Source organism: Ursus americanus, chromosome 3 (genome assembly GCF_024610735.1).
Source record: "Ursus americanus isolate L20-20 chromosome 3, mUrsAme1.1.p, whole genome shotgun sequence".
Classification (NCBI taxonomy): domain Eukaryota; kingdom Metazoa; phylum Chordata; class Mammalia; order Carnivora; family Ursidae; genus Ursus; species Ursus americanus.
This window is the reverse complement of record NC_142129.1, coordinates 23858011-23885090: the sequence shown is the minus strand read 5'-3', so window position 1 is coordinate 23885090 and position 27080 is coordinate 23858011. Positions and strand designations below refer to the sequence as shown.

Here is a 27080-nt window from a genome sequence, read left to right as displayed (position 1 = left end):
TATATTGCTGCCTTGTCCAATTCTCTGACAACATCATTCCCCTTGACAAGCTAAGGGTGATTGTAGTTCCATTTGCGCTCTGCTGCTGTTGGAGACAGATTTGCATCTTGTGTTTAATTCCTTTTTTCCTCCTCAGATACCAATGGGGAAAATATTGCAGAGTCTCTGGTTGCAGAGGGCTTGGCCACCCGGAGAGAAGGCATGAGAGCTAATAAGTAAGTATTTATTACTCTTCTGACTGCCCCCCTCTTCTGACCCCCTCTGACTTCATTCTCCTCCACCATGAGAGCTGGGGTCATTCAAAAGACGTTGGGTAGTCAGCTCTACTGTGGCTTTGCTGCATTTTCTTTCCTGTCCCCTGGCATAGAGTGGGTAACTTCTGGTGCTCTCCTGGCTTTTAGGACATTTCCTGCCCCAGTGTGGATTATTCTGAGCCAGGAGGTTACTCAGGATTCAGTAGTGGCTTTTGACATGTATAACTCCTTTAAATAAAGAGTTTGAGACAAGGCACTTCCATTCTTTATGTTCACAAGAGCCAACAGGCTATGTCTTACGCAATAGATACTCATTTCCAGAGTATTTATCCATCCATCCCAAGAGATTTGTTGTGTACTGGGCTGTGTTCTGGGCACTGAGAATACAGCAGTGGACAGTTTCTGCTAACATTTTAATGGGGAGACAGACAAGAAACCAATAAACAAATAGATATACAATATGTCATGTGCAAGAAATAAGTGCAATGAAAAATAAAGTGGAGTGAGTAAATAGAATTCAAAGCAAAATCTGTTGCTTAGAATTTGGGGAAACTGACAAGGGCTCAATGGTTCTGTTTTAAAGTCAGGGAAAATTTTCTGTCTGTCCAAAGCCTTTTAAGCCTGTTTTGGTCTACGGATCTATAGATGCCTAAGTAGTAGGTAAAAATGTATTTGTTTAGCTAATGGCAGTGTGAACGTAATGGGAAGAGTGTTATGTCAGCTTTATAGCACATGTATCATGTTCAAGTTCACCAGTGTTGGCTCACAGTAGGATGGATTGCAGCTGGCTTTAATTAACACTTTAGTCTCTGAAAAGTGATATGTTACATCAGTAATTTGGAGGCTAAAGATGCTGTTTAAATCATTAAGTCCTTGCTATATTATATGACTGTTGTTGGTGTACAAAAGACTAGGTAAATATTTGCATGAACTGTGCCAGAGACGGGGATGAGCAAAGGCAAGAATGTACTTTTTGCATTCTTCCTGCCCTCATAGACTTTGAGGCCAACTCATTCACCCTATACTTCTGTAGGTCCTTTCTAACTGCAAAGAAACATTTGTTGGAGCCTCTAATTGGGGGGTGAGCATGTGGGAATTTAACTGAATAAAGACATTTGTCTTAGGTGGTGTTTTTAGAGGCTGAAGTTGTATCTTAAGGAGAATGGTTGGCATGATTATCGTTGCAGTATTTTTTAGGAATCCAGTTTGCAACCAGAATGAAAATTTTTAAAAAGCTCGTACCTCTATTGTACCATCTCAACAAAGAATCTCCTGGAGTCCCAGTCTTTTTTCTCTAAAGCTGTCTTGACTTCTCCTTTTCTCAGTTTCTGTGTTTGCTTCTGTCGCTTAAGCTACATTTTTTATTGAATTCTGGTTGCAGTCTTGGGTCCCCAGGAATGTGACTGTCTTCTTTGAGGAGAAGGGGGAAAGAACAGTACTGAAGACTTCTGGCTTGAGAAATTGTAGGTCAGGGATCCCTGTTCCGATATCCCTATTGCTCAAGGTGGGAGATTAAATTTATGCATATAGCCTTTGATGGGACCGGGTGTTGAGATTGTGGAAAGGCCTCGGAGTTCACTGTTCCCTTTAGCTCAGGGGTGTGTGGAGGGGGAGTGGGGGCCATTTCTAGTTTTGTTTTTTGGTCTGTCTTCTGGTTTTCTGGCTGTTCTCATATATATTTGGTTTCCTGCTTCATGAAGGAGGAGTCTTCCATTTTCAAAATGGAAGCTTTTCAAACTGCTTTTGCCAGGCCGGTCTTATTGAATGTGCAAGTGGTTTTGGGGTGACATCTGTAATAACAGTATTTACTCTGTATTCCCCAGCCCTGTTGTATAGACAGTAGGGAGTAAGGGTGGTTCTTAGTCACTTTCCTTGTTCTGTGTCCTGCTGAGCTCTTCCTGGATTCCACTTCCTGAGTCTGGGATGGTTAAATGAAGCTGTAACCCCCAGAGAGGCTTCCCTCTGAGCCACCAGCTTGTTCTCTTGTAATCACTGATGGTGGCAGTACCGAGATGTGGGTTCTTTGCATCTTCTCATTAAATGCTCTTAGGATCAAATCTGTTGTTCGAGGGAACAAGTCTGGAATCCGGAAATTACATTCATGGTAATTTTCTGGTTATAGGCTTGGGTCTGCAGCCATAGATCTGAAACACATGCTTTGGTTTCTTCAAGGGGAGCAGATGCTGAAGAAACCTAGAGTTCAAAGAAGAGCTTGATATATTTTTTTTTTTTTTTCCTTTTCCCTGTTGTGAACTCATCACACGTGTTTCTTTTTCATGTCCCAGTCCTGAGCAGAACCGGCTCTCAGAATGTGAGGAACAAGCGAAGGCAGCTAAGAAAGGAATGTGGAGTGAGGGCAACGGTTCACATACCATCCGGGACCTCAAGTACACCATTGAGAACCCAAGGCACTTTGTGGACTCACACCATCAGAAACCTGTCAATGGTGAGGCTGGTGGGAAAAGACAGACATGATGCAGAGTGATTTCTGTTTGCTCTCCAGTTTCTCGAGGTTTATAAAAGCTATTTTATTTGGTATCTAAAGGAAATTGTTAAGAGTGCAACAACACTGGTATTTTGGAAGGTAACTTGAATCCAGTTCATGTAGGTTACGTCAGATGTATTTTGACAGAGGTTAATCCTTTGCTGGTGCAGGGTAGTAGATTGCTGGTAATTTTCCACATTGGGTGTCTTCCTGTTTCCTAAAAGCTGCTGCTTACGTATTGTCCCTGAAATTATATTCTGTATACATATTAAACACACACACACACACACACACACACACTCTCTCTCTCATTCACATTGTAGTTCTTGGCTCAGTTGTGAGACCTTTTTAACTACAGACTGAGTAAAATAAAATTATTACCAAATCTGAATTATTACTTATTTTTTGTTGTGCACCTGGTACTCAAGTGGGGAGCAACCTAGCTTATGGATAACAAAGCTTAGGTATGAGCCATGAGATCCCAGAAAGTGGAGAAGACCTTGAAGTCAGTCTCATCTGTATTCCCGGGAATAGTTTGTAGAAGAGTCTGTTGTGTGGATACTCATGGTCTTCCAGTGTTTTGTCACTTCTCAGAGGGGGGCTTTCTGAGTGTTTTGGGGAGATGAACTGTGTTAAATGCAGTTTGATGGGGCATTGTTTATCCCTGGCACAACTTTTGCTAATGACTTAAGCTGTTTATTCTGTCACACAGCTATCATCGAGCATGTGCGGGACGGCAGTGTGGTCAGGGCCCTGCTCCTCCCAGATTACTACCTGGTTACGGTCATGCTGTCAGGGATCAAGGTCAGACCATACACTGGGCTGTGGGGTGGATATAGGGTTTGTGGAAGTGTTCAGTGACCCGTAGATTCTTCTACTCTGGGACTCTGGATTTACTGATTCTTCCTCGTGTTAACATTGACTAGAGTACTTTTACTGTAAACTTTGCGGTGGGACTTTTCTCATTAGATCAAATAAGATTTTTAAAAAGTTTTTTAAAGTACTTAGGGCCTGTTTTGAGTGGGCTGTGTGAAGAGGTGGTTGAGATGCAGAAAGCAAACTTCAGAGTTTCCCGTCTCTCCTGAGAATGGCATGTCTCATGTAAAATATCCATTTTGATTTAAAAAAAAAAAAAAATCAGGGATTTGAAGCTAGGCACTGGTGACTCTTCTTGGCAGGGGTAATTTTCCAATGTAATTCAAAATTGCCCCATGGTAGCGACATGAGTTTTATTTGCCTTCCCAAGAAGTCTGACAAGATGCTATTTCTAGTCCCTTTTACCAGTATGTTTTACAGAGGGGTTAGAAGGCCTGATTTGAGACCTTCCCTAGCTTAGCTTTGTGGTATTTGTGGCTTTGGATGGTTTGGTGTGGTGTGAGGAGTGCCTGGCACTCACAGTGAGGCTGCATTACCCACCTACCTTACTTTCACTTTAGTGCCCAACTTTTCGACGGGAAGCAGATGGCAGTGAAACACCAGAGCCTTTTGCTGCAGAAGCCAAATTTTTCACCGAGTCTCGACTGCTTCAGAGAGATGTTCAGATCATTCTGGAGAGCTGCCACAACCAGAACATTCTGGGTACCATCCTTCATCCAGTGAGTGTGCCCACATAGACTGGGCTGTGTGGGGTTAGGGGTGCATTTGGTGTTTGGTGGGTTGTGGTTTGCCTCTCTTCTCTCTCTCTGTATTTAAGAACCATTAAAATATCTTGGCAGGTTTATCATCTGATTTTTGAGGCATTTTCTAGGGAGACATCAGTTAACTGAGAGAATTGGACAGATCTGTCCAACTTACTCACTTTTAGAAAATGAACCTCAACTTTTGAGTTTGTAAGGGGAAGAGGAACTCCTATTTCCTCAAGTGTTGGTCCTTGAGGTTGGGAATAGGCAAGTTGAGGGGCTGCCCCATAGATGAGCAGTGGCACTGAAATGTGTAGAATAAGATTGCCGAGGTTTGTATGTAGGTCTAGAGGCAGCTCTTTAAAGTATTGGTGGAACTAGGGGCGCCTGGGTGGCTCAGTCAGTTAGGTGTCTGGCTCTTGGTTTCTGTTCAGATCATGATTTCACGGGTCCTGAGATCAAGCCCCTCATTGGGCTTCCTGCTCAGTGGGAAGTCAGCTTGAGATTCTCTCCTCTCCCTCTGCCCCTTCCCCTGCTCTCTCTCTCAAATAACTCTTTACTTACTTACTTTTTGAATTCTATCAACTATTTATGTATTTCTTTTTAATATTTTTTAAAATTTTAATTCAATTAATATATAATTCAAATAAATGTTTTTAAAAAATAAAGTATTGGTAGAACTATGATGAGGAAACCTTTTTATAGAAAAATTACTTTGTATACTCCAGGCCTTATCCAGTTACCTCCTAACTCTGCTTTTGAGCAGGAAATAGGTTCTTTATGTTCTTCTAGTTGTGACTATTAGTTCTTCCACGTAGACTTTGGTAGGTAGGTTCCTCCTGGAAAGGTGGTGACGTTGTTTTGTACCACCCAAGTGCAAGTGAATTTTCATTATTGTAACCTATATCCGGTACAGAATAAACTGTTAGTTATTCTTTGGCTAGAGAATTCTTTCATGATGGTTGTTGTGGAAGGCTGGGAGGCTGGGTTTGGAATGTGCCAAGGTCATGTCTGTTTCTTCTGGAGGACTCGCTGTCTGCCTGTGCCCTACCAGATGGCTCTGTGTCACAGTAGAATGGGAATTGTAACTCACTGGGCAAAATGTAGCTGAAGTTATTCCCTTACTCAGCCCGTTCTTCAGCTTCCTCCTTCTGAAAAGGGGAGTAAGTGCTGATCTTAGGGAAGGCAATGATAAGGTGTAATCTCTACTAAAGATTAACATCCTCTGCCCACAAGAAGAGTTGTTGAAATGTCAATTCCATTCAATGCCACTAACATTTATCCTACTCCTGTTAAGTGAAAGTTACTATGCTGGATGTTGTGGGGATGGGAAGCCCAGACTCCTAGGAGTTGCTGCAGAGTGGTGGCTCCCATCTCAGAGCTGGTTTCTTAATGAGAGAGGTGGCTTTCCTCCTTCCTTTCCTTTTCCTTTTCCTTCCCTTCCCTTCCCTTCCCTTCCCTTCCCTTCCCTTCCCTTCCCTTCCCTTCCCTTCCCTTTCCTTTCCCTTCCCTTTCCCTTTCCCTTTCCCTTTCCCTTTCCCTTTCCCTTTCCCTTTCCCTTTCCCTTTCCCTTTCCCTTTCCCTTCCCTTTCCTTTTTTTAATATGAACTGCAGCATGGATTGTGGCTGTTGATTGTGTCAGAAGTCTAGAGAAATGGATTCTCTTGTGCCTGCTTTCTCATGTGCCTTGTTTTTCAGAATGGCAACATCACAGAGCTCCTCCTGAAGGAAGGTTTTGCACGCTGTGTGGATTGGTCGATTGCAGTTTATACTCGGGGCGCAGAAAAGCTGAGGGCAGCTGAGAGGTAAGGTCTGTCAGGGAAGCCTTCCAGCCAAGGATCTTGTTTAGGATCTTTAGGGAAAGAAATCTTGTGATCTTCTCTCACCTATCTATATCAGTATTTGTTACATTTCAGTAAAGGATTAAGGAAATTTCAAAAGAGGCTAAGATCTCATAGAGGAGTTGCTTACTTAGAATTGGGTTGTCTGATTCACTGCTATACAGTAAGGGCTAGATTTTTATTCAGAAATTGTTCTTCACCAGATTTGCTGCTTTAATGTTTCTGGGTCACCCTTTTCCTCAAGCCCCTCACTGAAACTCTGGGCTTTAGGCGTTTCAATGAAATAAACTTGAGACTCATTTGAAGATGATGTAGTTACTCATCAGCTACTACCAAACAGGTAGGCTGGAGCCAAGGGTATAATGGAAGGATAGAGCCTGTGGGTCCTAAAACAGGACCATTCAATGTTACTGTGAGGCCTCATGCGCTCATTTATTGAAGCATGTTTTAATTAAAAATGTTAATGTAACTGTGAGGTGCTGCTGTCACATTTTTAGCTAGGTGCCTTGTGGTTAAAGAATATGTAGAAAATAACTTATTTCTAGAAAAACAGTACTTGGATATTCCAAAAATTGGGTGGCTATTTCAAGTGTCAAGGTCAAGAATATCCGGGTGTAGGTGAACTTCGTTCACTTGGTGGGGTAAATGGAAGAAAATGAAGCAGGTAGCAAGAGTAGATGAATAGAGATGATGCTTGGGGAAAGCCCCAGCCACCATTTCCCAGGATACATTTAGGCAGAAGACGCACCAGCTGATGACAGTGATCCACTCTCGAGATGTGTTGTATGACTTACTTCACAGTCATAAAGTTGTAATAGTCTTGACAGCTTCCTGTTTTTGGCCTTTGAGGCACACAGCTAAGAGATGTGCAAGAACGTGAACTGGATGAGTGTAGTTTTCTTCCCTTGAGTCTTTCACATCCTTCTGTGCCTATGAGCAGAAAGACTTGAAACTTTTTATAAAAGTAGATTTTTAATCTGGGCCATTAGATATGGCATATCTGATTTAAAAAATTGAATATGGTTTTTTAGTCTTGATGTTCCACAATTAAATTCAAAAGATTAAATATTCTTACCCAATACAGTGTTCCAAATACCTCTGATTATACTGTGATGCTCAAAATTTTTTGTTGTTGTTCAGAAAATCCTGTGAGTCCGTTATTCTAAATATAATTTTCGTTGATACTTCTTTTTGCATTCTTTAAGTTCCTGCCTCTCTTTGAAGAAAGCGAGTACAATGGCAGTAGTATCTACATGTTTTATAGCATCTGTAGATTTTATGGATTTTTAAGAGTGCTCATCATTAGAACACAGGTTTAGACCAAGGAATGCAAATCGTGGTTCCGTAATATGTGATTACTTGCCTGGTCTTTTGCATGCTGAATTTGACCTGCTTGCGTTGTTAAATCTCTGTCAAAGTATTTTATGTATTTTACAACTGATTCTTTCTCATTGCAGTGCTGCCTTTAAAAAAAGATTGCAGTACTGTTTTCAGAAATAAGAATTCCTTTCCCTTGCACATGTATCCATTTATTTGTAAAGACTTTTGTAAATATAAAACACAAAAACTGTATTTGAAAATATAGCTCTTCACTGGTTTTTTAAAATCTTTGCACATATTCCATTTTGCTCTCAGCCTGGCTGAAAAAATTCGTAATGGTTTTGGTCCTGTAAAACAAATGTCTGCCAACACCGTTTTTTCACTTTTGTCAGCGAACTTCTATTGGATTCTTGTCCCTTTTCTTCTTTAGATGCACTACAGAGACCATTTTGTTCTCGTCTCTCGCGTAAGATTTGGTTAGCTGATGAGCTTGCTTTTTTTTTTAATTCAAATGGAAATTGAGCAGGCCTGTGTGTTTAAAAATTGTATTTGTTTGTTTAGATGTGGGTGTTCTTCCCACTTCAGAGAGCAGTTGCTCTGTGGTTGTCATTCCCGCGCCTGGCATTTAGTAGTCCCTCAGGAGAGACCGGATAAGCTCAAGAGCTCATTCAAGATGGGCCTGTAGTCTGGGCTCGAAAAAGTGCACACCTAGACCCCGGCCTGCCAGCCGAGGGCACATGGTCTGTATGTATCTTGGACAGTTCCAGCTTCTGTACTCTCTTTCCTGTGGTTTTCACACTTTGTTCTGGTTTCACAGGTGGCCTTTCTCTTGGGTGTCTTGTCTATGAGGTAGAGGAGGATTCTGTACTGTTTGCTCCCATGGTGATGGCGGATTCCATTTGCTGACCTATTCTGTCTAAATGATTTTTGCATCCTTGTTTTTGTTGCCAGGTTTGCCAAGGAACGCAGGCTGAGAATATGGAGAGACTATGTGGCTCCCACTGCTAACTTGGACCAAAAGGACAAGCAGTTTGTTGCCAAGGTGAGTCATTCTTGGCATCTTAAGGTGCATGGTGGACATTGTCAGCTAGTGATAATACAAAGAAGATCTGAACAATGAAGCCAGAGCTGAAGCATTTCTATTTTAAGGCAAGCCAGTGGTGTGTGCATGTATGTGCAGTGATTGCATGCATGCGTGTGTTTATTGCAAGAGACTTAGAAACCATAAGAGCTTTCTTGTCATGAATGTGCATAACTTCATTTAGAAGTTCATGAAAGTTGTAGACGTTGCCGTCTTGGAATCTCTCTCCCATTTTAGGACCTCTTTCTGACTGCCTGACAAATGGCTTTTTCTTCGATTTCCTATTTCAAAGCATATGTGACCTCAAGTTTCTTTTCTGTCTGTTTTGGGACTCCGATGGTTTTGAGTTTTTTCTCATGTGATGTGTGTTTCTGAGCATTCTCCTGAAGTGTACCGGGATGGATTCCTTTGACAGGAGCTAGTGCTGTTGAATAGATTGTTTGGGTCCAGCAACAGTGCTGTATTTTTTCTAGGTTGTCGGGTTTGGTACCTTGAGTGGTAGACCTGTTTTCCTCATTTTCTCGAAATGCTGTGATGTTTTCCAGTCTGTTTTTACTTTTGGCAAGAGATGTTGGAAGCTTTGTTTTTATGAACTAGAAGAGGTTAATTAACGTATCTGTATCCGCTAGAGGTGGCTGCCCCAAATGAGTTTAAGATGGAAAGCCACTAGGTGGCACTGTCAGCCTGAAAAATCCTAGATTGATTTCTCTTAGAATGGTAAAATTTTAACAGTCTCTGAGGAATTGGCTGAATTTCTTCACTTTCTTTTTTATGATGCCCAGAGCAGTAAATCACAGAGTGCTCAAGTGTCTTCTCTGCTTCTTGTAGTAGGTGGTCTCTAAGCAGCTGTCAAGATAGCCATAATTGGGTCTTTTAGTGGACATTAGCGGGATGGTGGGCATAGTCCCTGGATGGATACTCCCCATGCACTTTCCAAGTCTTGGTACAGACCAGAATGGACCCCTGCTTCCTTTCTGTGTGAGAATCGTACTAGCTTGAAAACTTGGACATGGTTGTTCTACCTAACTGGGACTTACTTGCTTCTGCTTATGTTTCCCGTAATCTGTTCTGTTCTAAGACTATAGACATACGGTGAAAGGGTGATCATTCACTCAACAAGGGAGCCAGGCCTTCCAGTTTTCCCTATCACTTTGAGAGGCAGTGATATTAGTGATGTAGATGAGACTTAGGAAGGTCCCGTTATTTTGTACTGTCCCTTCTGGCCCCTCTTCAGTTGCAACTGAGTTGATAGAGAAACCCAGAAGATTTTGAAAGATTTTGGGCCTTTGCTGGTTGGGGAACTCTAATGCATTGCTGAAGGAAGAAATTCAAAAGATTAGATGATTGAATCAGTAGCTTTGTATTTTTCTTAGATATGACTTCATTGATAACTAGAAAAGAGCTGGCACATTTCCTCTTTAAATCTAGGATTCCAGGATATGTTTGTTGTGTTTTAAAACAGTGAGGCTTTTTTCATTACAATGAAGTTTTGTTTGTTAAAATGGCGGAATAGAGGAAATTGCCTCTGAAAACCGTCTGAGGATTATGGAGAATAGCCATTCTCCTGTAGTATCTTTAATATAAATATAGGTCATTTGGATATAGGCCTGCTCAGAGAGTAGGGAGAGAGATGTACTTATAGGTGGATAAATGGTTTTAAAACTTCTTGAGTTGTAGATATTCTTTAGCATTATTATTATTTTTTAAAATAGGAGAAAAGCATAAAAAGGAGAAGAAAAAACTCATACTGGATAAAACTACTATCACACAGCATTTTTTTAAAAAAAAGTTTATTATACCGTCTGTCCCAGGGTTGGCCGACTGTGGCCCCTGGGCCAAGTCTGGCCCACTGCTTGTTTTGTATGGCCTGTGAAGTCTGGATGGGTTTTATATAGAAAAAGGTTTTGTGGCACATGAAAATGATAAGACATTTAAATATCAGTGTCATGAATAAATAGAATCATAGCCACGTTGTTCGTTTACATGTTGTCTGTAGCTGTTCTTGCGATACAGTGGCAGAGGTGAGTAGTTGTGACAGAGACCATACAGCCTGCAAAAGCCTAAGATGTTTGTGATCTGGCCCTGTACAGAAAAGTATGCTGACCCTTGATCTCTACCAGTCCTGCTCAGAGTGCCTTGATAGAATATAAGGAGCTCGAGCCAGAATGTAAATCAAGGCATTGCTTCTTTCATCAGGAAGAACTTGCTACAGAAAAAATGTCAGCAATGTTCTCAGTGATGTGGTTGATTTATGTTCTGGTACAAGCTCCTTCTCTCATTGCAGACGGGAAGCCACTTTTGAGTAGTACTGAGCTGTATTCTTTTGTATATAATTTTCAAGTTTGTAAGTTTTTATTTCTAATGCATAAAAATTTAAAGAACTCTATGGGCTTATTAAGAAGTGTACTAGTCGGTTTTCCCCATCCCATTTTCAATTCTTGGCTGATCCATATCTTTGAATAAAATGTTTATATCGTTCTTTCTTAATTTTTCAGTGTTAGGAATGACCCTTTTCCATCATACCATGGAAGATGAAGATTCACATGGGTGTGCATATACTTTTCCCTAATCCTTCCAATAGGACTCCATCCTAATTCTGGTTCAGTCTTTACTTCGTAAATGCTAATTACCACTGAGCCCTATGATATATTATGATTATGTTTCATTTTCTGCAGAACTTTTTGTTTACCCTGGATTTAATAATTTTAAAAGTTTATGTATTTTTTTATGTACTTATGAATTTGACCCCCAGACTCTGCCTCTCTAAATCTCCTCTTAAGACATCGATTCAGCCTGTTAATTTTATCTTTTTCAATAATACTTTCCAGTAGCCTTGTGACCTGTACCAATCTGGACTAGTTCTTTTGTTCTTCTTTTTTCATTGTTATAGAGCTGTCATCTTTGGATATCTTCACCATTTTCCTGGGGTTTTCTTTGCCTTACTCTGGGTTGGAGCTATGTTTGCTGGATCCCATGGCTTCTTTATCATTTACTACTTTATTTTGGTGGCACACATTCTCTAGCTTCTTGGGAAGAGTGCTTGGCAGGTGAATGTTTTGAGACTTTTTATGTCTATTTCGTAATTACACTCGATCAATAGTTTAGCCGGATATAGAATTTTATGTTAGGAGTTCTTTTCCTTCAGAATTGTGAAGGTATTGCTCCACTGTCATTTAGCTATTAGAGATTTTTTTTGTTTTCTGGTTTTTGTTTTTGTTTTTTTTTTTTCTTTTTAAGTGGCCTGATACCATTCTAATTCCTCATCCTTATATGATTTTTTTTTTCTTTCTGTGAAGTCTTCACATATTTTTTTAATCCTGAAATTTCACAGTGGTGCACTGTGTTTAGCCATGTGCGAGCATATTATGCTTTTTAATTTTTAGCCCTTTGGGTCTGGGAACTTCAACTATTTTTTGTTGTTGATTTCCAGCAAGTTTCTTTGCTATTTTCTAACAGATGTTTGACTTTCTTGACTGGTCTTCTAATTTTTTCCTCCTGTTTTTCATCTTTGTCTCTTGTTCTTTCTAAATTTTTTCATAGTTACCTTTTGGCCCTGCTACTGAGTATTTCATTTATGATATTGTACTTTAAGAGCTTGCTTTTTTTTGTTGTTGTTGTTCTCTGAATGGTTATTTATTTTTATTGAAGTGTAGTTGGCATACATTATTACATTAGTTTCAGGGGTATAACATAGTGCCTCGATGATTCAGTACATTATACAGTGCTTACCATGATAGGAGTAGTTATCATCCATCATCATATGAAGTTATTACACTATCATTGACTATATTTCCTATGCTGTACTTTTCATTATTTATTTATTTTATAACCTCTTCACCTATTTTGCCTTCACCATTTCCCTCATCCCCCACCCCTCTGGCAACCACCAACTTGTTCTCTGTATTTATGAGTCTTTCTGTTTTGTTTACCTGTTCACGCGTTGTGTTTTTTGTTTTTGTTTTTTTAAGATTCCATGTGTAAGTGAAATCTGTGGTATTTGTCTTTTTCTATCTGACTTATTTCACTCAGCATGATATCCCCAGCATTCATCCATGTTGTTGTGAATGGCATGATTTCACTCTTTAAGGTGGAGTAATGTTCCAGTGTGTGTGTGTGTGTGTGTGTGTGTGTGTGTGTGTGTATGTACACATACCACATCTTCTTTATCCATTCATCTGTCAGTGGTTAGGTTGCTTCCATAGCTTGGCTGTTATAAAGCTACAGTAAACATAGGGGTGCATATATCTTTTCAAATGAGTGTTTTTGTTTTCTTTGAATATACCCAGAGGTGTCATTACTGGGTTGTATGGTATTTCTATTTTTGAATTTTTTTTTTTTTTTTTTTTTTTAGGACCTTCCATCCTGTTTTCCACAGGGGCTGTACCGGTTTATACCTGCTACTAATGCATGACGGTTCCCTTTCTTCTGCATCCTCACCAACACTTCTTATTTCTTGTCTTTTTGGCACTTGTTATTTCTTGTGTTTCTGATTTTAGCCATTCTGACAGGTGTGAGGTGGTATCTCATTGTGGCTTTGATTTGCATTTTCCTGGTGATGAGTGAGGTTGAGCATCTTTTCATGTGTCTGTTGGCCATCTGTATGTTATCTTTGGAGAAATGCCTGTTCAAGTCCTCTGTCCATTTTTAAATTGGATTGTTTTTGGTGTTCTGTTGAGTTCTTTATGTATTTTGGATATTAACCCCTCATCAACAGTTCATTTGCAAATATCTTCTGTTCAGGAGGTTGCCTTTTCATTTTTGATTTCCTTTGCTGTGCAAAAGCTTTTTAGCTTGATGTAGTCCCAGTAGTTTACGTTTTGCTTTTGTTTCCCTTGCCTGAGGAGACAGATCCATTGCTAAGTTCGATGTCCAAGAGATCACTGCCTATGTTTTCTTTTAGAAGTTTTATGGTTTCAGGTCTTACATTTAGGTCTTTAATCCATTTTGAGTTTATTTTTGTGTCTGGTGGAAGAAAGTGGTTCAGTTTCCTTCTTTTGCATGTAGCTGTCCAATTTTCCCAGCACCATTTACTGAAGAAACTGTCTTTTCTCCATTGTATATTCTTTCTTTATTTGTTGTAGATTAATTGACCATGTAGTGTAAGTTTATTTCTGGGCTCTTTATTCCATTCTGTTGATTTATGTGTCTATTTTCTCTTGTTATTTTTTAATAGTAATATCACTTGTTTCAGAGATGAAATATCATCTATTAGCTTTCTGAGGAATTAATTATAATTTTTTGAAAAATTTCTTTTCCCTGCATAGTGTGTATTTTCCAAGTTGTTTTTAATTCTCTTTGGTTATTTTGGTCCCTTATTTTTTTGTATGAGAGGCTTTCCTTGGATACCTGGTGATCCTTGCTTATCTCTCTTATTTAGGAATAAAGTCTCAAACACTGGGTTTAAAACAGCGAACCTGTATATGGGATTTATGGTATAGATCTTGAAATCTAGTCATAGGTTTTGGTCCCATTTTCATCTCCACTTGAGATTCCTGATTTGACAATTTCATCATCTTGGCAGGTGGAGGAAGTTTGTAGTATTAATCAGACTGGCTATTGTGTTTTCTTATCACTAGCCAGGATTCAGCTTCTGTGGAGTCTGTTACCACTCATCCATCTTCTTTCTAGCTTTCATGTTTTGTTGCCATATTCTTCTCTCCTGTTATCTTTATCCTATTGGACTTGTCTCCCCACCTCAAATCCCTTTATTTTTGTTTAAAGGTATTTAGGGAGGGTGCCAAAGTAAATGTTTGAGCTTGCTTTAGTTTGTTCATAATGTTCCATTGTAAGACTGCATAATTTATGTAACCAGTCCCCAATAGGTCGATATTCATATAGTGTATAATTTTTCCATTATTTAGAAAATGGAATAAATCTCTATGTAAATGGCATTTATTTCCACAGGAATGTTTTAGAGCACATTTGCTAAACAGCTTTCTAGGAATGTTAACCATGTATAGCCCTATGTGTGTTCATTTTCTAATATGTTGTAGAACAGAGGTGGACTAACTTTTTTCTTAAAGGACCATATAGTAAATATGTTTTGTGGGCCATATAGTCTCTGTTGAAACTACTTGACTCTTCTACTGTAGCAAGAAAACAGGCTATAGATGTTATGTAAATGAATGAGCATGGTTGTGTTCCAGCAAAACTTTATTCACAACAGTAGGCAGTGGGCTAGATGGCCCTTGGGTCATAGTTTGCGATCCCCAGTTGTAGAGCATGGGATATCCACTTTACATCCAAAAGGAAAAAAATGACCTGCATTTCTTTTCATAACCTAGAACCCAACTGCCATTTTGTAGTCCTTTTACCTGGTTTAAAATGTCTGTTAATACTGTGCTATTTTTTCAAGGTAACCTAAAAGGGTCCTAAGGTGCCCTGGGACTTCACAGACATAGTCTGACAGTCCTGCAAGTTTTTGCTGAAGGATTCTGCTCTGAGGCTCATATGACTGTAAGGCTAGAACAAATAATGGTTCTCTCTTTAGTAGTCACCTGCCCTGTCTTCTAGAAACTAATTGTATAGGGAACAGCTAAATGGCTTGAAAAGCCTGCAAAAGATAACCTATGAACTTTTGAACTGGGTGCCTCTTGGGCTGTATAGGTGATTTCTGGAACTGATGCTGTAGGTGAGATGTGTTGGCCAAGAGTCTCACTTCTGAGGAACTTGAAATCAACAAAGTATTGTCTTGATACATGTAGCCTGCTGAAAGAATGTTTCCCATCCTCTGCTTAAGCTGTTTCACTTCTTAAGGAAGGAGATGTAAGGGAGGGCTCTCCTTGTCTCTCCAGGTTAGCGGAGAAGCATGTTCACTTCACAGCGATTAGCTGAGCGGGCTTGAGACTTTTGTGCCTGTCGCGGCTTGCCAGTTTCCTGCCTGCCTTCCCTGTGGCGTTTTAGCTGATCTGTGCTGTTTGTAGCCATATGGTCCCCTGAGCACGTGGCTTGGCTTCCCTGTCCTTGCTGCTGGATTCTTGGGCCTTGCAGATTTTACAGACCTGAATAACACTCAGGGGTGGTGGGAGGGCTGGCGAGTGACAGCATGTTTTCAGGAGGTGGAGTCTTCTCATTGCCCTGCCTGGTGAGAGGCATCTTGCTTGGTTCTCTGTACCAAGTGATCGCTTAAACAAGCAGAGCCCTCTGCTTTGAGAAGACACTGAAGAATGAGAAGTGGTTGCTGCTTTCAAGGAGCTTACCATCTAGGGCTGTGTCTGGAAGATTACCCTTAAGTAGTCAACTTTCTGGACTTGGTGGCCATGTGCCATGTTGAAGGTCAGGTTAAAGCTATTCATGGATGCATGCAGTGGATTCTAAGACTTACTTGGTTTGGCCCTGATCATTTTTTGCTGTGCTTCTAGTCATAGCTCTGAATGGAGTTCATTGTCATGCTTCTTTGAGATGGTTTTTTAAGCAAACCCACGTTTTAATATTTTTGGTATTATCTAGACTTTCCGTTACATTTGCATTTGGTAATGTGGAGAGAACAACAACAACAAAAATACTAGCTATTTCCTGGACTTCTGTCATAGGGCTTTCAGGTGAAGAGGAAGTTCTGGGGATGGTTTGGTTAGGAAGGTGTCTTCTGAATCAAAAAGAGATCGAGGCTTGGTTTGTAGCTTAAGTTGGTAAACTGATTCGCTGATAAGAAAATAAAGTTAAATTAGAAGAGATTGGTAAAAAATACTTACTTGTTTTTTTCAATTGAGATTTTATTTTTTAGAACAGTTTTAGATTCACAGAAAAATTGAGCAGATGGTACAGAGTTCCCACATTACCACTGCCCTCCTCCTAGTTTTTTCTGTAACCTGACACGAGTATGGTACATTTATTATAATTAGTGTACCAATATTGATATGTTATTATCAACTGAAGTCCATACTTCAGTCAAATTTCCTTAGTTTTTCTCTAGTCTGTTTTTCTGTTCCAGAATCTCATCCAGCATAGCACAGTAAATTTAGTTGTCATGTCTTGTTAGGCTCCTTTTGGATATGGTAGTCTCTCGGACTTTCTTGGGTTTTGATGACCGTGACGGTGTTGCAGAATGCTGGTCATGTGTGTTGTAGGGTGCCCCATCTGTTAGGAATTGTCTGATGCCTGGTCTCCTTTCAAGTCCTTATTATCGACTAGTCTGCTTGCTCATGCTTAGGTGCCTGGAATTATTCGCATGAAGACATTGTTGGGGGTACAGGGTGGCCGCTGCACCGTTCTGGGGGCGGCTCCAGGCCATTGCTGTAAGCAGTTACTGCGTACTCCCTTTTTACCCACTTCCGGTGCTGCTTCAGTGGTGTTTCCACGATGCGCTTGGGGGAGAAGAGACCTAACATACAGCCTTAGGGAGCAGGAGAAGTAGCTGGGTGTCATGATTTCAGACAGTGATAAGGGTATTTGGTGTCCCATTCCCCATGACCCCATCAAGGGCACTCCTTGGTGGGACCCAGAGAAGCCCCGTGTGCACTGATGGTCTTTTTATTTTTGTCCAGCACTGATAATTGAGGCAGCTTTGGGAGTATTGGTAGTTGCATCTGGGGAGCTATTCTGAGGATCTCTGTAGCTCAGGAAACTGTTGTCGGCTCTTTTTGCTCATTTCATGTATGCTGCAGGGGTTGAGGAAGCTGAACGGTAGCAGCCCCTGGCCTCCCAGTGAGCACTGTGGACAGACTCTGCAGCTGGGGAGTGTGGCAGCAGGCCAGAAACAGGAATGGATGTCCCTTGCCCCTGACAGAACTCTGCAGTTCTCTTGACTTGTGGCAGCCCTTAGCCTGCACTCATCATCATTAAGCCACTCATTTTTCCTTTCACAAGTGGGCTGCAGGAGTTGGAGAAATTGGATGTAGGGCTTGTATTGTGATCCAGCTAGTGACTTTTGCTGTGCAGAAGCTCCTGTCCCTTAGGTTATCTCCTGGAGTGTGTGGTATGGTAGGTGTGTACAGGGGTGGAGTGATTAGGGGTCCGTCAGCTTGTAGAGAGAGTGAGTGATGTGGGCATACATAGACTTCGCCTGGTGAAGGCACCGTAAGAAGTGTCACAGTTAGAAATGTGCTCTGCAGTGGTGCTGATGAGCAGGCTTTGAGCAGTAATCCCCTCTGCATTTTACTTATCGCTCGGTACGTGACTATAACCACTATTTTATTGCTGCTTCCGTGCCTCTGCTCAGGAGCTGCTTGTTCTCTGGACAGTAATGACACAATTTAAAGAGGAATAAAAAGTCATAAACCCCACTTACATACACACATTGACACACACGCGCACTCACCATACACGTCTTCGTCAGAAAGCCGAGCCTCGGTAGGTTGCCCGCGTCAGAGTGTGCAGTTCCTGAAGAGGAGGTTTCTAATCAGGGAGATGCTGAGCAGAGAGTCTGCTGCCGAGGCCTGAAATTTACAGCTCTAAGAATCCATTTGCTGCTGCTAACACATTCTAAGGGGTGACGAATACCAGTAACTTGTCACAGGGGTATGCTCAGATCTTCGCGTTCTGTAATCAGGGGGTGAAGGTGTGAGCACTCTGATGCTTTCACTGGTTTTATTCTCTGAGCATGGCAAGGGAGTGGAGAGTATCTCGGTATTTCTCATGTCTTGATTACGGGAATTTCCCTGTGTTTTTGGCACTTGATAATTTAATAATAGTTAGTTCTGGTGTGAGAGGAATGTAGAGCTCTGTCCATCATTGAGATTTCAGAAATACTGGGAGGTGTGTGCATTCGAGATGATGGTCTTAAACTTTGCGGAGGAGCAGTATTGATTTGCTCTAGTAGCTATTCTGCTTGGTAGGGCTTTGTGGAATTTTTCTTCTCCTTGGTTTGAAGGTAGGATAGCAGAATAGCCTGTATCATGGATACTTCACCGCACGAAAGTTTTGTCATCCATTTTATGATATGTCTCCTTTTACCCAAATGTGGGATTTTGAAGGTTAGAGAAATTATTAGCTGTGTTCTTTTTCTTCTGTTCAGTTGTCCAAGGCACTACTGGTATCTTTAGGGAGTGGGAGGAAGATTGCATTGTGATGGGCATTTTTGCTTGGCATTAATCTGTCTAGATGGTAATGGGAACAAGATGTACTCTTTTCCTTTCAGTTGGTGAATCTGTATTTTTGGTTATACCTTCTGGACTGTTCTTAAGTTCTGTGTGATTATTCTTTGCTTTGGAGGGTCCGGTAGACTTTCTCCACCACCCTTACCCAGGTAACCAGCCCTGACCTTGTGGTCCTCATGTGACCACAGATCATGCTTTTCATTGCCCTTGGGCTTCACTAATTTTTTCTGACCAGGTGAGTTTTGGGTTCTGGCTGTCTGGGTTTTAGTGTTTAGCTTTTGCGGTTCTCAGGATCTGTCAGAAAGGTTAAAGCAGAATGGTAGTGGCTATTTGAGACTGGTCTTTTGCCACGTTGAGGTTTGCAGGTTAATCTTTCAAATCTTAATATTTGAAAATTAAAAATACCCGCTCTCCTCATCTACCCCTTTCTTTCTCAGACCTGTTATTACTCTTCTGGTCACTGGCCTGTTTTTCCCTACACTTGCTTTCTATTACTTGTGGTGGTAAAACCCAGGGATGTCTTCCCATCTGCCAGCCATATAGTCAGACTTCCATGGACTACAGCTTGATTCCAACTGTCCTCTTTCTTTTTTCATTCATTCTGTCTGATGGCACTTTTTTCCTGCTATTTCCTGTCATGTATAATTTCTCACTTGGCTTCAGAATGTCCCTTCAGTCAGTCTTTACTCTTTTTGGTGTGTGGTTGGCTGATTCTTTGGGAAAGGTAGAGGATAGCCATTTTTGGAAGAGTCTGCAAGTAAATGGATGTATTCTGTTTTAAAAGATGTGGAGCCTTCAGGGAATAGTTAGGGCTCTTTTAGGATACTTATCAGTGTGATATCCACCATAGCAAAGGAGAGTCTAGCTCCTTTTGTTTCTTACATGAAAGAGAAGGGAAATTTTGCGAGTCTGCCCTCACTGTGGCAGCTGACCCTGTAGTTTGTTCAGCTGCCTGTTGGCTCCAGATGGGGCCTGATTGAAGCCTGGAAGAGTTGGTTTTGATTCTGCAAACAAAGTGGATGGTGACAGTGATGTGTAGTCAATAGCTACCTTGTAGAAAAGTATTGTTTAAAAAAAAATAAAGCACCAAAAAACAAAAAACCCAAACAGCCTTGTAACAACAGGCTCTGAGTATAATTGAATGAATTGTAGACTGCTAGCTGAATTATGGGTTCTAGTCATAACCCTGATGTGGCCCTAGGCTGGTTGCAATGCCGTTTCATTCTGTACACATTGGTGGAATGTTCTAATAACCTACCCAGAGGAATATTTGTGCTTTTGGCCTTTGAATAGATATCCTTGTAGGTTACCCAAGAGTGGAAGTTAATCATCTTTAGCTGGGAGTGGGCTCCACTGTTACCGGTATTGGGGTCTAAAACAAAGTTGCCCATAGTTGTGCTCTGAAAAGTTGACTTTCAGAGTAGTTGAAGTAATACCTTAGCAATTTAATGTTTCTGCCCTGAGATTAACACCTGAGCCTCTCTTTTCCCACACTCTGATGACAGTTCTTTTTGCCCTTCACTTGTCTTTGATTTTTCTGCTCTCTTTTGGGGCGTCCTATTTTGGTTCTTATCTAGTGCTGATATCTTCCAGTTCAGCCCTTGTCTCTTTTCCTAGATTCACATTGAGATAGGGATTTGATTTAGTTTAGAACCTGTTTCAAATAATATCTTGACTAACATAGAGACTAGGTTTCCAGTAAGCTTTGTAGTTAACCACAAGTTTTGGTCAGGGCAAAAGATAAAAAAGATCATTTTTTATGAATGATATAGATTCTGCCTCATTGAGAAATCATAATAAGGTCTTTGGGGACTGATAATTACAGCATCGTTTCCTCCAGCATCATCGCACTGTGAAGCATGGTGTTGGATCTGCCCCCAAATGGCTATTGATCTGACTTTTCTCCCTATGACTGTGGTGGGCCTTGCTCCTTGCATGTGTGCTGTGAGATCTGGGCTATCGGAGCAGGTTTAAGCATTTTTGCCTTTTGCCCACAGGTGATGCAGGTGCTGAATGCAGATGCCATTGTTGTGAAACTGAACTCTGGTGACTACAAGACCATCCACCTGTCCAGTATCCGACCACCGAGGCTGGAAGGGGAGAACATGCAGGTGAGAATAGGGAGGCAGTGGAGCCTCTTTTCAAAAACCGAAGGGAAGATGCTGGAGAATACTTACACATGGTACATATGTGTGAGAATGCTAAAAGACGGTATTTTCAATTTCCAGAGTATTGTTTCCTAATGTCTGCAGCCCAGCTATCCTCGGGCAGGCGCTGGTTTCTGCTGAACCACACTCACTGCTCTGCTTCGTTTTGGGCAGGCGTTGCTGGCATTCCCCCAAGGGATTTGAGAGGAGGTAGGGTTGGGATAGGTGGGCAGTGGTTAAGTTTCATTTATTAACAAGATTTTATTTCTCTGAAAGTAAGGAGAGGAGAAGGTCTGTATCTCACGTGCATGATTATAGGGCCTGGTCATTCTGATTTGAAAGTTCCATATGTTTCGTTCGAGGAAGAAATGAGTCTCGGTATACATATTCTCTGGGGCACCTGCTTCATCTGTTGCAAGTGATAACTATAATTACTGGTTACACTGTTTCATACTATTGGTTGCATCTTTTGGCAGCAAAGGTGCTTGCCTAACCAGTATGTGTGATTGGGGTATATCAATTTTGAGAAATGCTTAGGATGAAAAACTATAGGAGTTGGTAGTTTGCAGGCAGTTTTGTTTTACATTTTCTGGGCCTTTTCTTTCCATTGTTAGGAGAGCTTGAAGATAGGGATTGAAGTTTCTCTTGAATTCGTTTGTTTGGTTATATCTTGTTTTTACAGACCTCTTTCCAAGTCTTACTTTTTATCCTCTGATAACTGCAGTGTGGAACTGGTTATAGAACCGGGTCTACTCTGAGAGCCGGTGCCCCGGGCAGGTGTTCGGCTAGTTTTCAGAAATTAAGCACAGCGTGGTTGACATTAGTGCTCTGTGCTTTAATTTATCCCTTTTGTAGTTCTAAAGACAGGAAATTTGCTCTTCTGATGTTTTGCACGTACACATGTCTTGGTGCATTTACAAGTTGAAATTCATGCCCTGTTTTCATTTGCATGAGAGTTTACAGACAGCCCGTAAGAGTAAAATAAAAATATCATGATTGTCTTTTGAATCAGATCGTGCATAAGAAACATATAAAGGATGGCTTCTTTGAATGTCTGGCCAATCAGTTCATTCTCTTTTCCCCCCTACAGAGGAGGCACTTTAATGCGGTAAATGATATTGTGGTAAGGTTGAGAATTTAAATGCATGAAAGCCTAGGAATGCCAAAATAAGGTTCTTGCAGTAACTGTAGCTGTGCCTCATTGCACAGAGTAAATAGACGTCTCCAGTTTTATCAGTATTGGGAGTACTCCACGATTCGCATCTGTGCCGTGCAGTTGGAATTAAGGTTCCCACAGCAACCACAACTTTGAAATTCTTGAGCGTTAATTTTTGTGCCTGCATCATTGGCCACAGCATTATGGTAATGTAGACTATGTAGCTGAATTTCAAGCAGTTTTTAGGGAGGGTGGGGGTGCTGGAGCTTAGGTAGGGTGAATAGCAGGTTTTCAGGAGTAGAGGAATACTGCTGAGAATTTTTAGTTTTTCCAGGATCCTTTGGAACTCAGGGGGTAATGGATGGATTTTTCCCTTAGCCTAGTAGAGAATGGGAAGTTGTTGGAATATATTCCCTAGTTTAGGCAGGATCTCGTTTATGGAATTCCTTGTTCTTTATGAAGGTAGGTTGTGTCTTATTTTTTATCTTATTTTAACTTCTGTTCGCTTCTGAGATCTTACTCCATTTTAAGAAAGTGTGAAGTAAGGCTCAGCTGCAAGAGTCTATAATATATGGCTTAGGTCAAATGAGTAATGATTTTTCTTATTTCTTAAATTCCTTTGAAAGATTTTAATGAGGCAGCACATAAGAAATAAGTTAACATAATGTACTTGGAATACAATGGTGGAGGGTGCCGTGAAGCACCAGTCACGGTGGGCACTCAGGGAGGTCTCCCCAGGAGCAACTAGCTTACCTGTTGCGTGTTCACTGATGAGAAGTTGGCGGATGGAAGAAAGGGCACTTCTAGACCAGCAATGCTCTATAGATCTATAATGCAAGCCACAAATATGAGCTTTATTTGTTATTTAAAATTGCCTAGTAGTTATATTAAAGACATCAATTTTAATACATTTTATTTTACCTAACATATCCAAAACAATATCATTTCAACATTTTTAAAAAAAAGATTTATTTATTTTAGAGAGTGTGCCCGCATGTGCTCTAACACAGGCAGGGAGAGGGAGAGGGAGAGGGAGAGGGAGAGGGAGAGGGAGAGGGAGAGGGAGAGGGAGAGGGAGAGAACGTCAAGCCAATTCCCCGCTGAGCGCAGAGCCCGAAGCAAGGCTCGATCTCGCGACCCTGAGATCATGACCTGAACAAAAATCAAGGACGCTCAACCGACTGAGCCACCCAGGTGCCCCTCATTTCAACATTTAATGAATGTAAAAAGTTAATGAGATGTTTTACTTAATTTGATTTTTCCTAAGTCTTTGAAATCTGGTATATGTTTTATACTTGGAACACATTTCAGTTTGTTCTAGCGTATTTCTAGAGCTCAACAGCCATCGTTGGTGGCGGCTTCTGTAATGGACAGCATAGATTTAGAAATTAAAATGAATGGGTTTGGGTTTGTCATCATTGAGAAGTATTCACTGGGTATCTGCTTTGCACCAGATGCTATGCTGGGGATGCAGCAGGGAATAAACTTTCATGGAATCATCCTCATGGAACTTTAGAACCTAGTAGGGGAAATACGCAAGTAATTTCACTTATGTGAAATGTTATGAAAGAAAAGTTTTGAGTGTATAAGAATGTGTAATCTGGGAAGGCTTCTTGGAGGAAGTGATGTGTAAAGTCTCAAGGGTGACTAGGACTGAGCTAGGTAAAATGTGGGGAGAAGACAGTTTCTGACCGAGATAGCAGTAATGACAAGAGTTGGGTGAATTTGGGAAGAGGGAATGGATGGCCACTGTGGATAGTGCATGATATGATGCCTGTGTGGGACAAAATGTAGGCAGGGCCAGATCATGCATGCTTGTGAACATCTGAGGATACTTGTAAAGAGAGAGACTATGACTGGAGTAGAGGGTAGTTAATTCTAGGAAGTAGTAAGAAATGGTCTTGGGAGTTGGGCAGGGGCCACATGCTGAAAACGTGTGCCATACTTTTAGATTTTTGTGTGAAGAATTTTAAACTCGGCAGTGGCATGTTTGGATTTGAGTACTCTTGCGTTGGTGGCTTGCATTTACAAAACATGAAAGTAATTTGCATTTATAAGAGAAGATCATGCTAGATGAAAACTCATCTGCAGGAAGGAGTTTCTTTTGCTAAGCCCCAATTGACCAAGGGCCTGGGGACGAAAGGAGTACGGAAGGAGAACTTGGGATGTTGCTTTAGCAGTCTCTATACAGGAGGATTCAGAGTGTTTGCCTTTCTGCTTAAAGAATTCCCCAGAACTCTGCTCTCTGCTTACCTTAAAGTTACCAGAGATTTACAATATGGGCGTAGGAATAAAAATTACCTGGGGAATCCCAGTGAGGCCGTAACTATATGTATGTAATGACTGGGAAAGCAGGCATCTCCTTGGAGTCTTTGGTTGGTATGCAGTAAGGAATATTAAAAACCATTCTTGTAACTACAAGGGGAGTCCAGTAAAGTACTCAAGGCATAGATGTTGGGGCCGGGGCCTCTTTTAGCCCATGGGGCTCCCTTGTGCAAATTAGAGAGGGGTGCTCCTTCTTTCAGGCAGCCTCTTGTCAGGGCATGTGGCTTGGCAAGCAGAATGGTGGCTGCAGTTCAGCTCCCATTCAGCCTCTGTCCCCTTGGCCAGTGCCCTTGTGCACAAGAATATGTGGCTGTTGTAGTTAGAACAGGGCTGATAAGAATCTCCAGTGAAAATGTTGGATGTATTTCAGGAATTGGAATGGTCTTGTAGTTACAGAAATGTGGGTTGCTTAAGGATTGTTTGGAGACGATGGATGGACCGTGGAGGTCTTTGAGTGAGACATGGAGAGATGGTCTTCTGCTTCTGGAGATCATTGACTTGAAACAGGGAAACAACTAATCCGACAGTTTATGGTATTGGAGCAGAGTGGGAGAAGGTGCAGGTTAAAGAACTGGAGGAGTAGGTGAAGAGGGAAGGGAAAGTCTTTGCATGAGCTTCCTCAAGGGCAGGCAGATGGCAGGTTTGACTCCTGCTGTGGGCTGGGCCTCCCTACAAGCTCCCAGATGACGACCCAATGGGGTTTGCCCTTCAAGTTAAGGAAGGGGAGATTCTTCTAATGTTTATCTTCCCCAAACCCTAAAAACTCTAATAACCTGTCATCAACTTAAATAGATCTTCTGAGACATTTCTACATTGTGGGGATAGTTGGGCAAATTGGGATTTTCCTTTTTTGAACACAGAGACAAGTTCTTTTCTCTTAAATCATACATGAAGGCAAGGTGGTTTTGCCCAAGGCTAACTGTATACTTCCACTCCTCTTTTTTTGGTTACTTTGTAATGCAGCCAGAGGAAGGGCTCTGGACAAAACAGCATGATCAAAGGAACTGTTTTCATCCTAGGCAGCTGCTTTCCAATAATATCCAGGAATTCATGGGTAGCCATTTCTTCCAGATTTTGGCTAGAACTGGATTTGTTGCTGGAAAGTGTGACAGAGTTAAAAGCAAGGATGTGTAATATTTTCCTCAAAGATTGCAGTGGTATGTCTGATGCTGTTGATTCTGTTTCTGTGGTATCATGCCTCTGGATTATCCAGGGTGACTCCAGTGTCAGCTCCTTGGAGATCTTAACTCCTTCAGGCTGAGTGCCATTTTGGATACTGATGTGTGGTGTTCCTGAGGACCTGAACATGTGTCAGGGTTCTCTAAAGGTATACCGTAGTTTGTTTGAGGTGGTTGTTTGCCACAAAGAAACAGTTGCCAAGTGTTGGAGAAAGGCTATGGGTTTTCTGAGCTACTGCCTTAGAGGAGACAACACATTGTGCAATCTCAGAACTTCCCAGAGAGGCTTTGGGTTTGATCTGAGACAGGAAAACCTAGTGCACCTAGTGTCTAGGGCTGCCATGGCTTTGTGTCCCCCTTGGAGTGTTAATGACAAAGGATATATAGCCCCTTGGCATCTGATGGAGGGCCTGACTTATTCCCCCATGGAGTCAGCTTGGCCTGTGCAGTGCTATTGTAGTGGGCAAAGATCCAGAGCTAGAGTTTACCATTAAAAAGGTACAGAATTTACCCACCCCCTGGGTGTTAAGTGTAGAAAGTTTGCTTTCGGTTGCAGGGCCTTCTTCCTCAAACTCCTCTATCCATAGAGCCTCTCTCTTCCACCCCCCACCCTCCTCCCTCTCTCCATCCCCACCACCACTCTCCTTCTCTACCTCTCCCATGCACACGTGAGCGTACACACACACACACACACACACACACACACCTTCTTCAGTTTAGGCCTTTGGGAAGTCTGGTAACCTGAAGGGGGAGTCTTTCCCCTGACCCCGCAGCCCCCTGCTTTCAGCTGGTTTTTGATTCCATCACCCTATCTTTCACTCTCCTCCCTGTGGAACTTACTTAACACGTAAATGTTCTTTCACAGCAGGCCTCTAAATATTCAGATGTGGGCACCAGAGGATCAGTTTTGTTCGAGCTATAATCTGCCTAATCTCCCAGTGTCCTTGATGCCTTTTGGGAGGTGCTTCCGAGGCCAGACCCCACAGGGTCTCCTATAGGCAGTCATGGCAGACAAGCTGCAGGTAGGCCCGCTAGGGATGCCCTGGGATTCCTAAGGGCTTTTTCTCAGAGGCAGGGCAGTTTCGGGTGCTAATAACTCCATTTGTTGTACAGGGCCCCAGGGTGCTTTGCCATTTAGACACGATTAAAAGCGGTTCTCAACCTATTCCCTTCAGTTGAGATTTCTGAAAGCAAGACGACTGGTCCCTCTGGACCCTAAAGCAGACGACGCTGCCACTGAGATGCATACCAACAGAGAGCTGTGGGGCCGCAGTCCCTGAGTGAAGCCAGGGCAAACCAATAAACCCACTGACTGTGATCTCGAGCCTGGGACTAGGAGCATAAGGCAAATAGCAAATTAGAGCGGGACTCCAGCTTGGCATTAAGGACCTTGGAGAAAAGCAAAAGCTCTTTGAAATGGATATAGCATTTCACCGGTTTCCAATGGAGAGACTTGGGGACTGCAGCAATGTGATCAAAAGACGTAGAATATGTCAGAGCGCTGGCAGAGGCATTCTGTATCAGTTTCTGATTTGTTTGATCTGGGCATTTTTGAGAAGAACACTTGAAACCTCCTTTGTTAGAGGACTGAAAAAAATTACCATTCGGAGACTGTGGGTGGGTCTTAGCTCATCTATTTA

The 27080-nt window shown here is 41.7% G+C and overlaps 1 protein-coding gene across 1 annotated transcript in view; it reads left to right on the top strand.

Annotated features, from left to right (window-relative positions):
- SND1 (staphylococcal nuclease and tudor domain containing 1) overlaps positions 1–27080 on the top strand; it is a 406385-nt gene that overhangs the window by 39452 nt on the left and 339853 nt on the right. The window contains exons 4-10 of the mRNA XM_045792715.2: positions 137–215; positions 2540–2700; positions 3452–3543; positions 4176–4334; positions 6057–6163; positions 8471–8561; positions 20632–20745. Coding sequence (XP_045648671.1) covers positions 137–215; positions 2540–2700; positions 3452–3543; positions 4176–4334; positions 6057–6163; positions 8471–8561; positions 20632–20745 — 803 coding nt within the window. The remainder of the gene's footprint in view (positions 1–136; positions 216–2539; positions 2701–3451; positions 3544–4175; positions 4335–6056; positions 6164–8470; positions 8562–20631; positions 20746–27080) is intronic.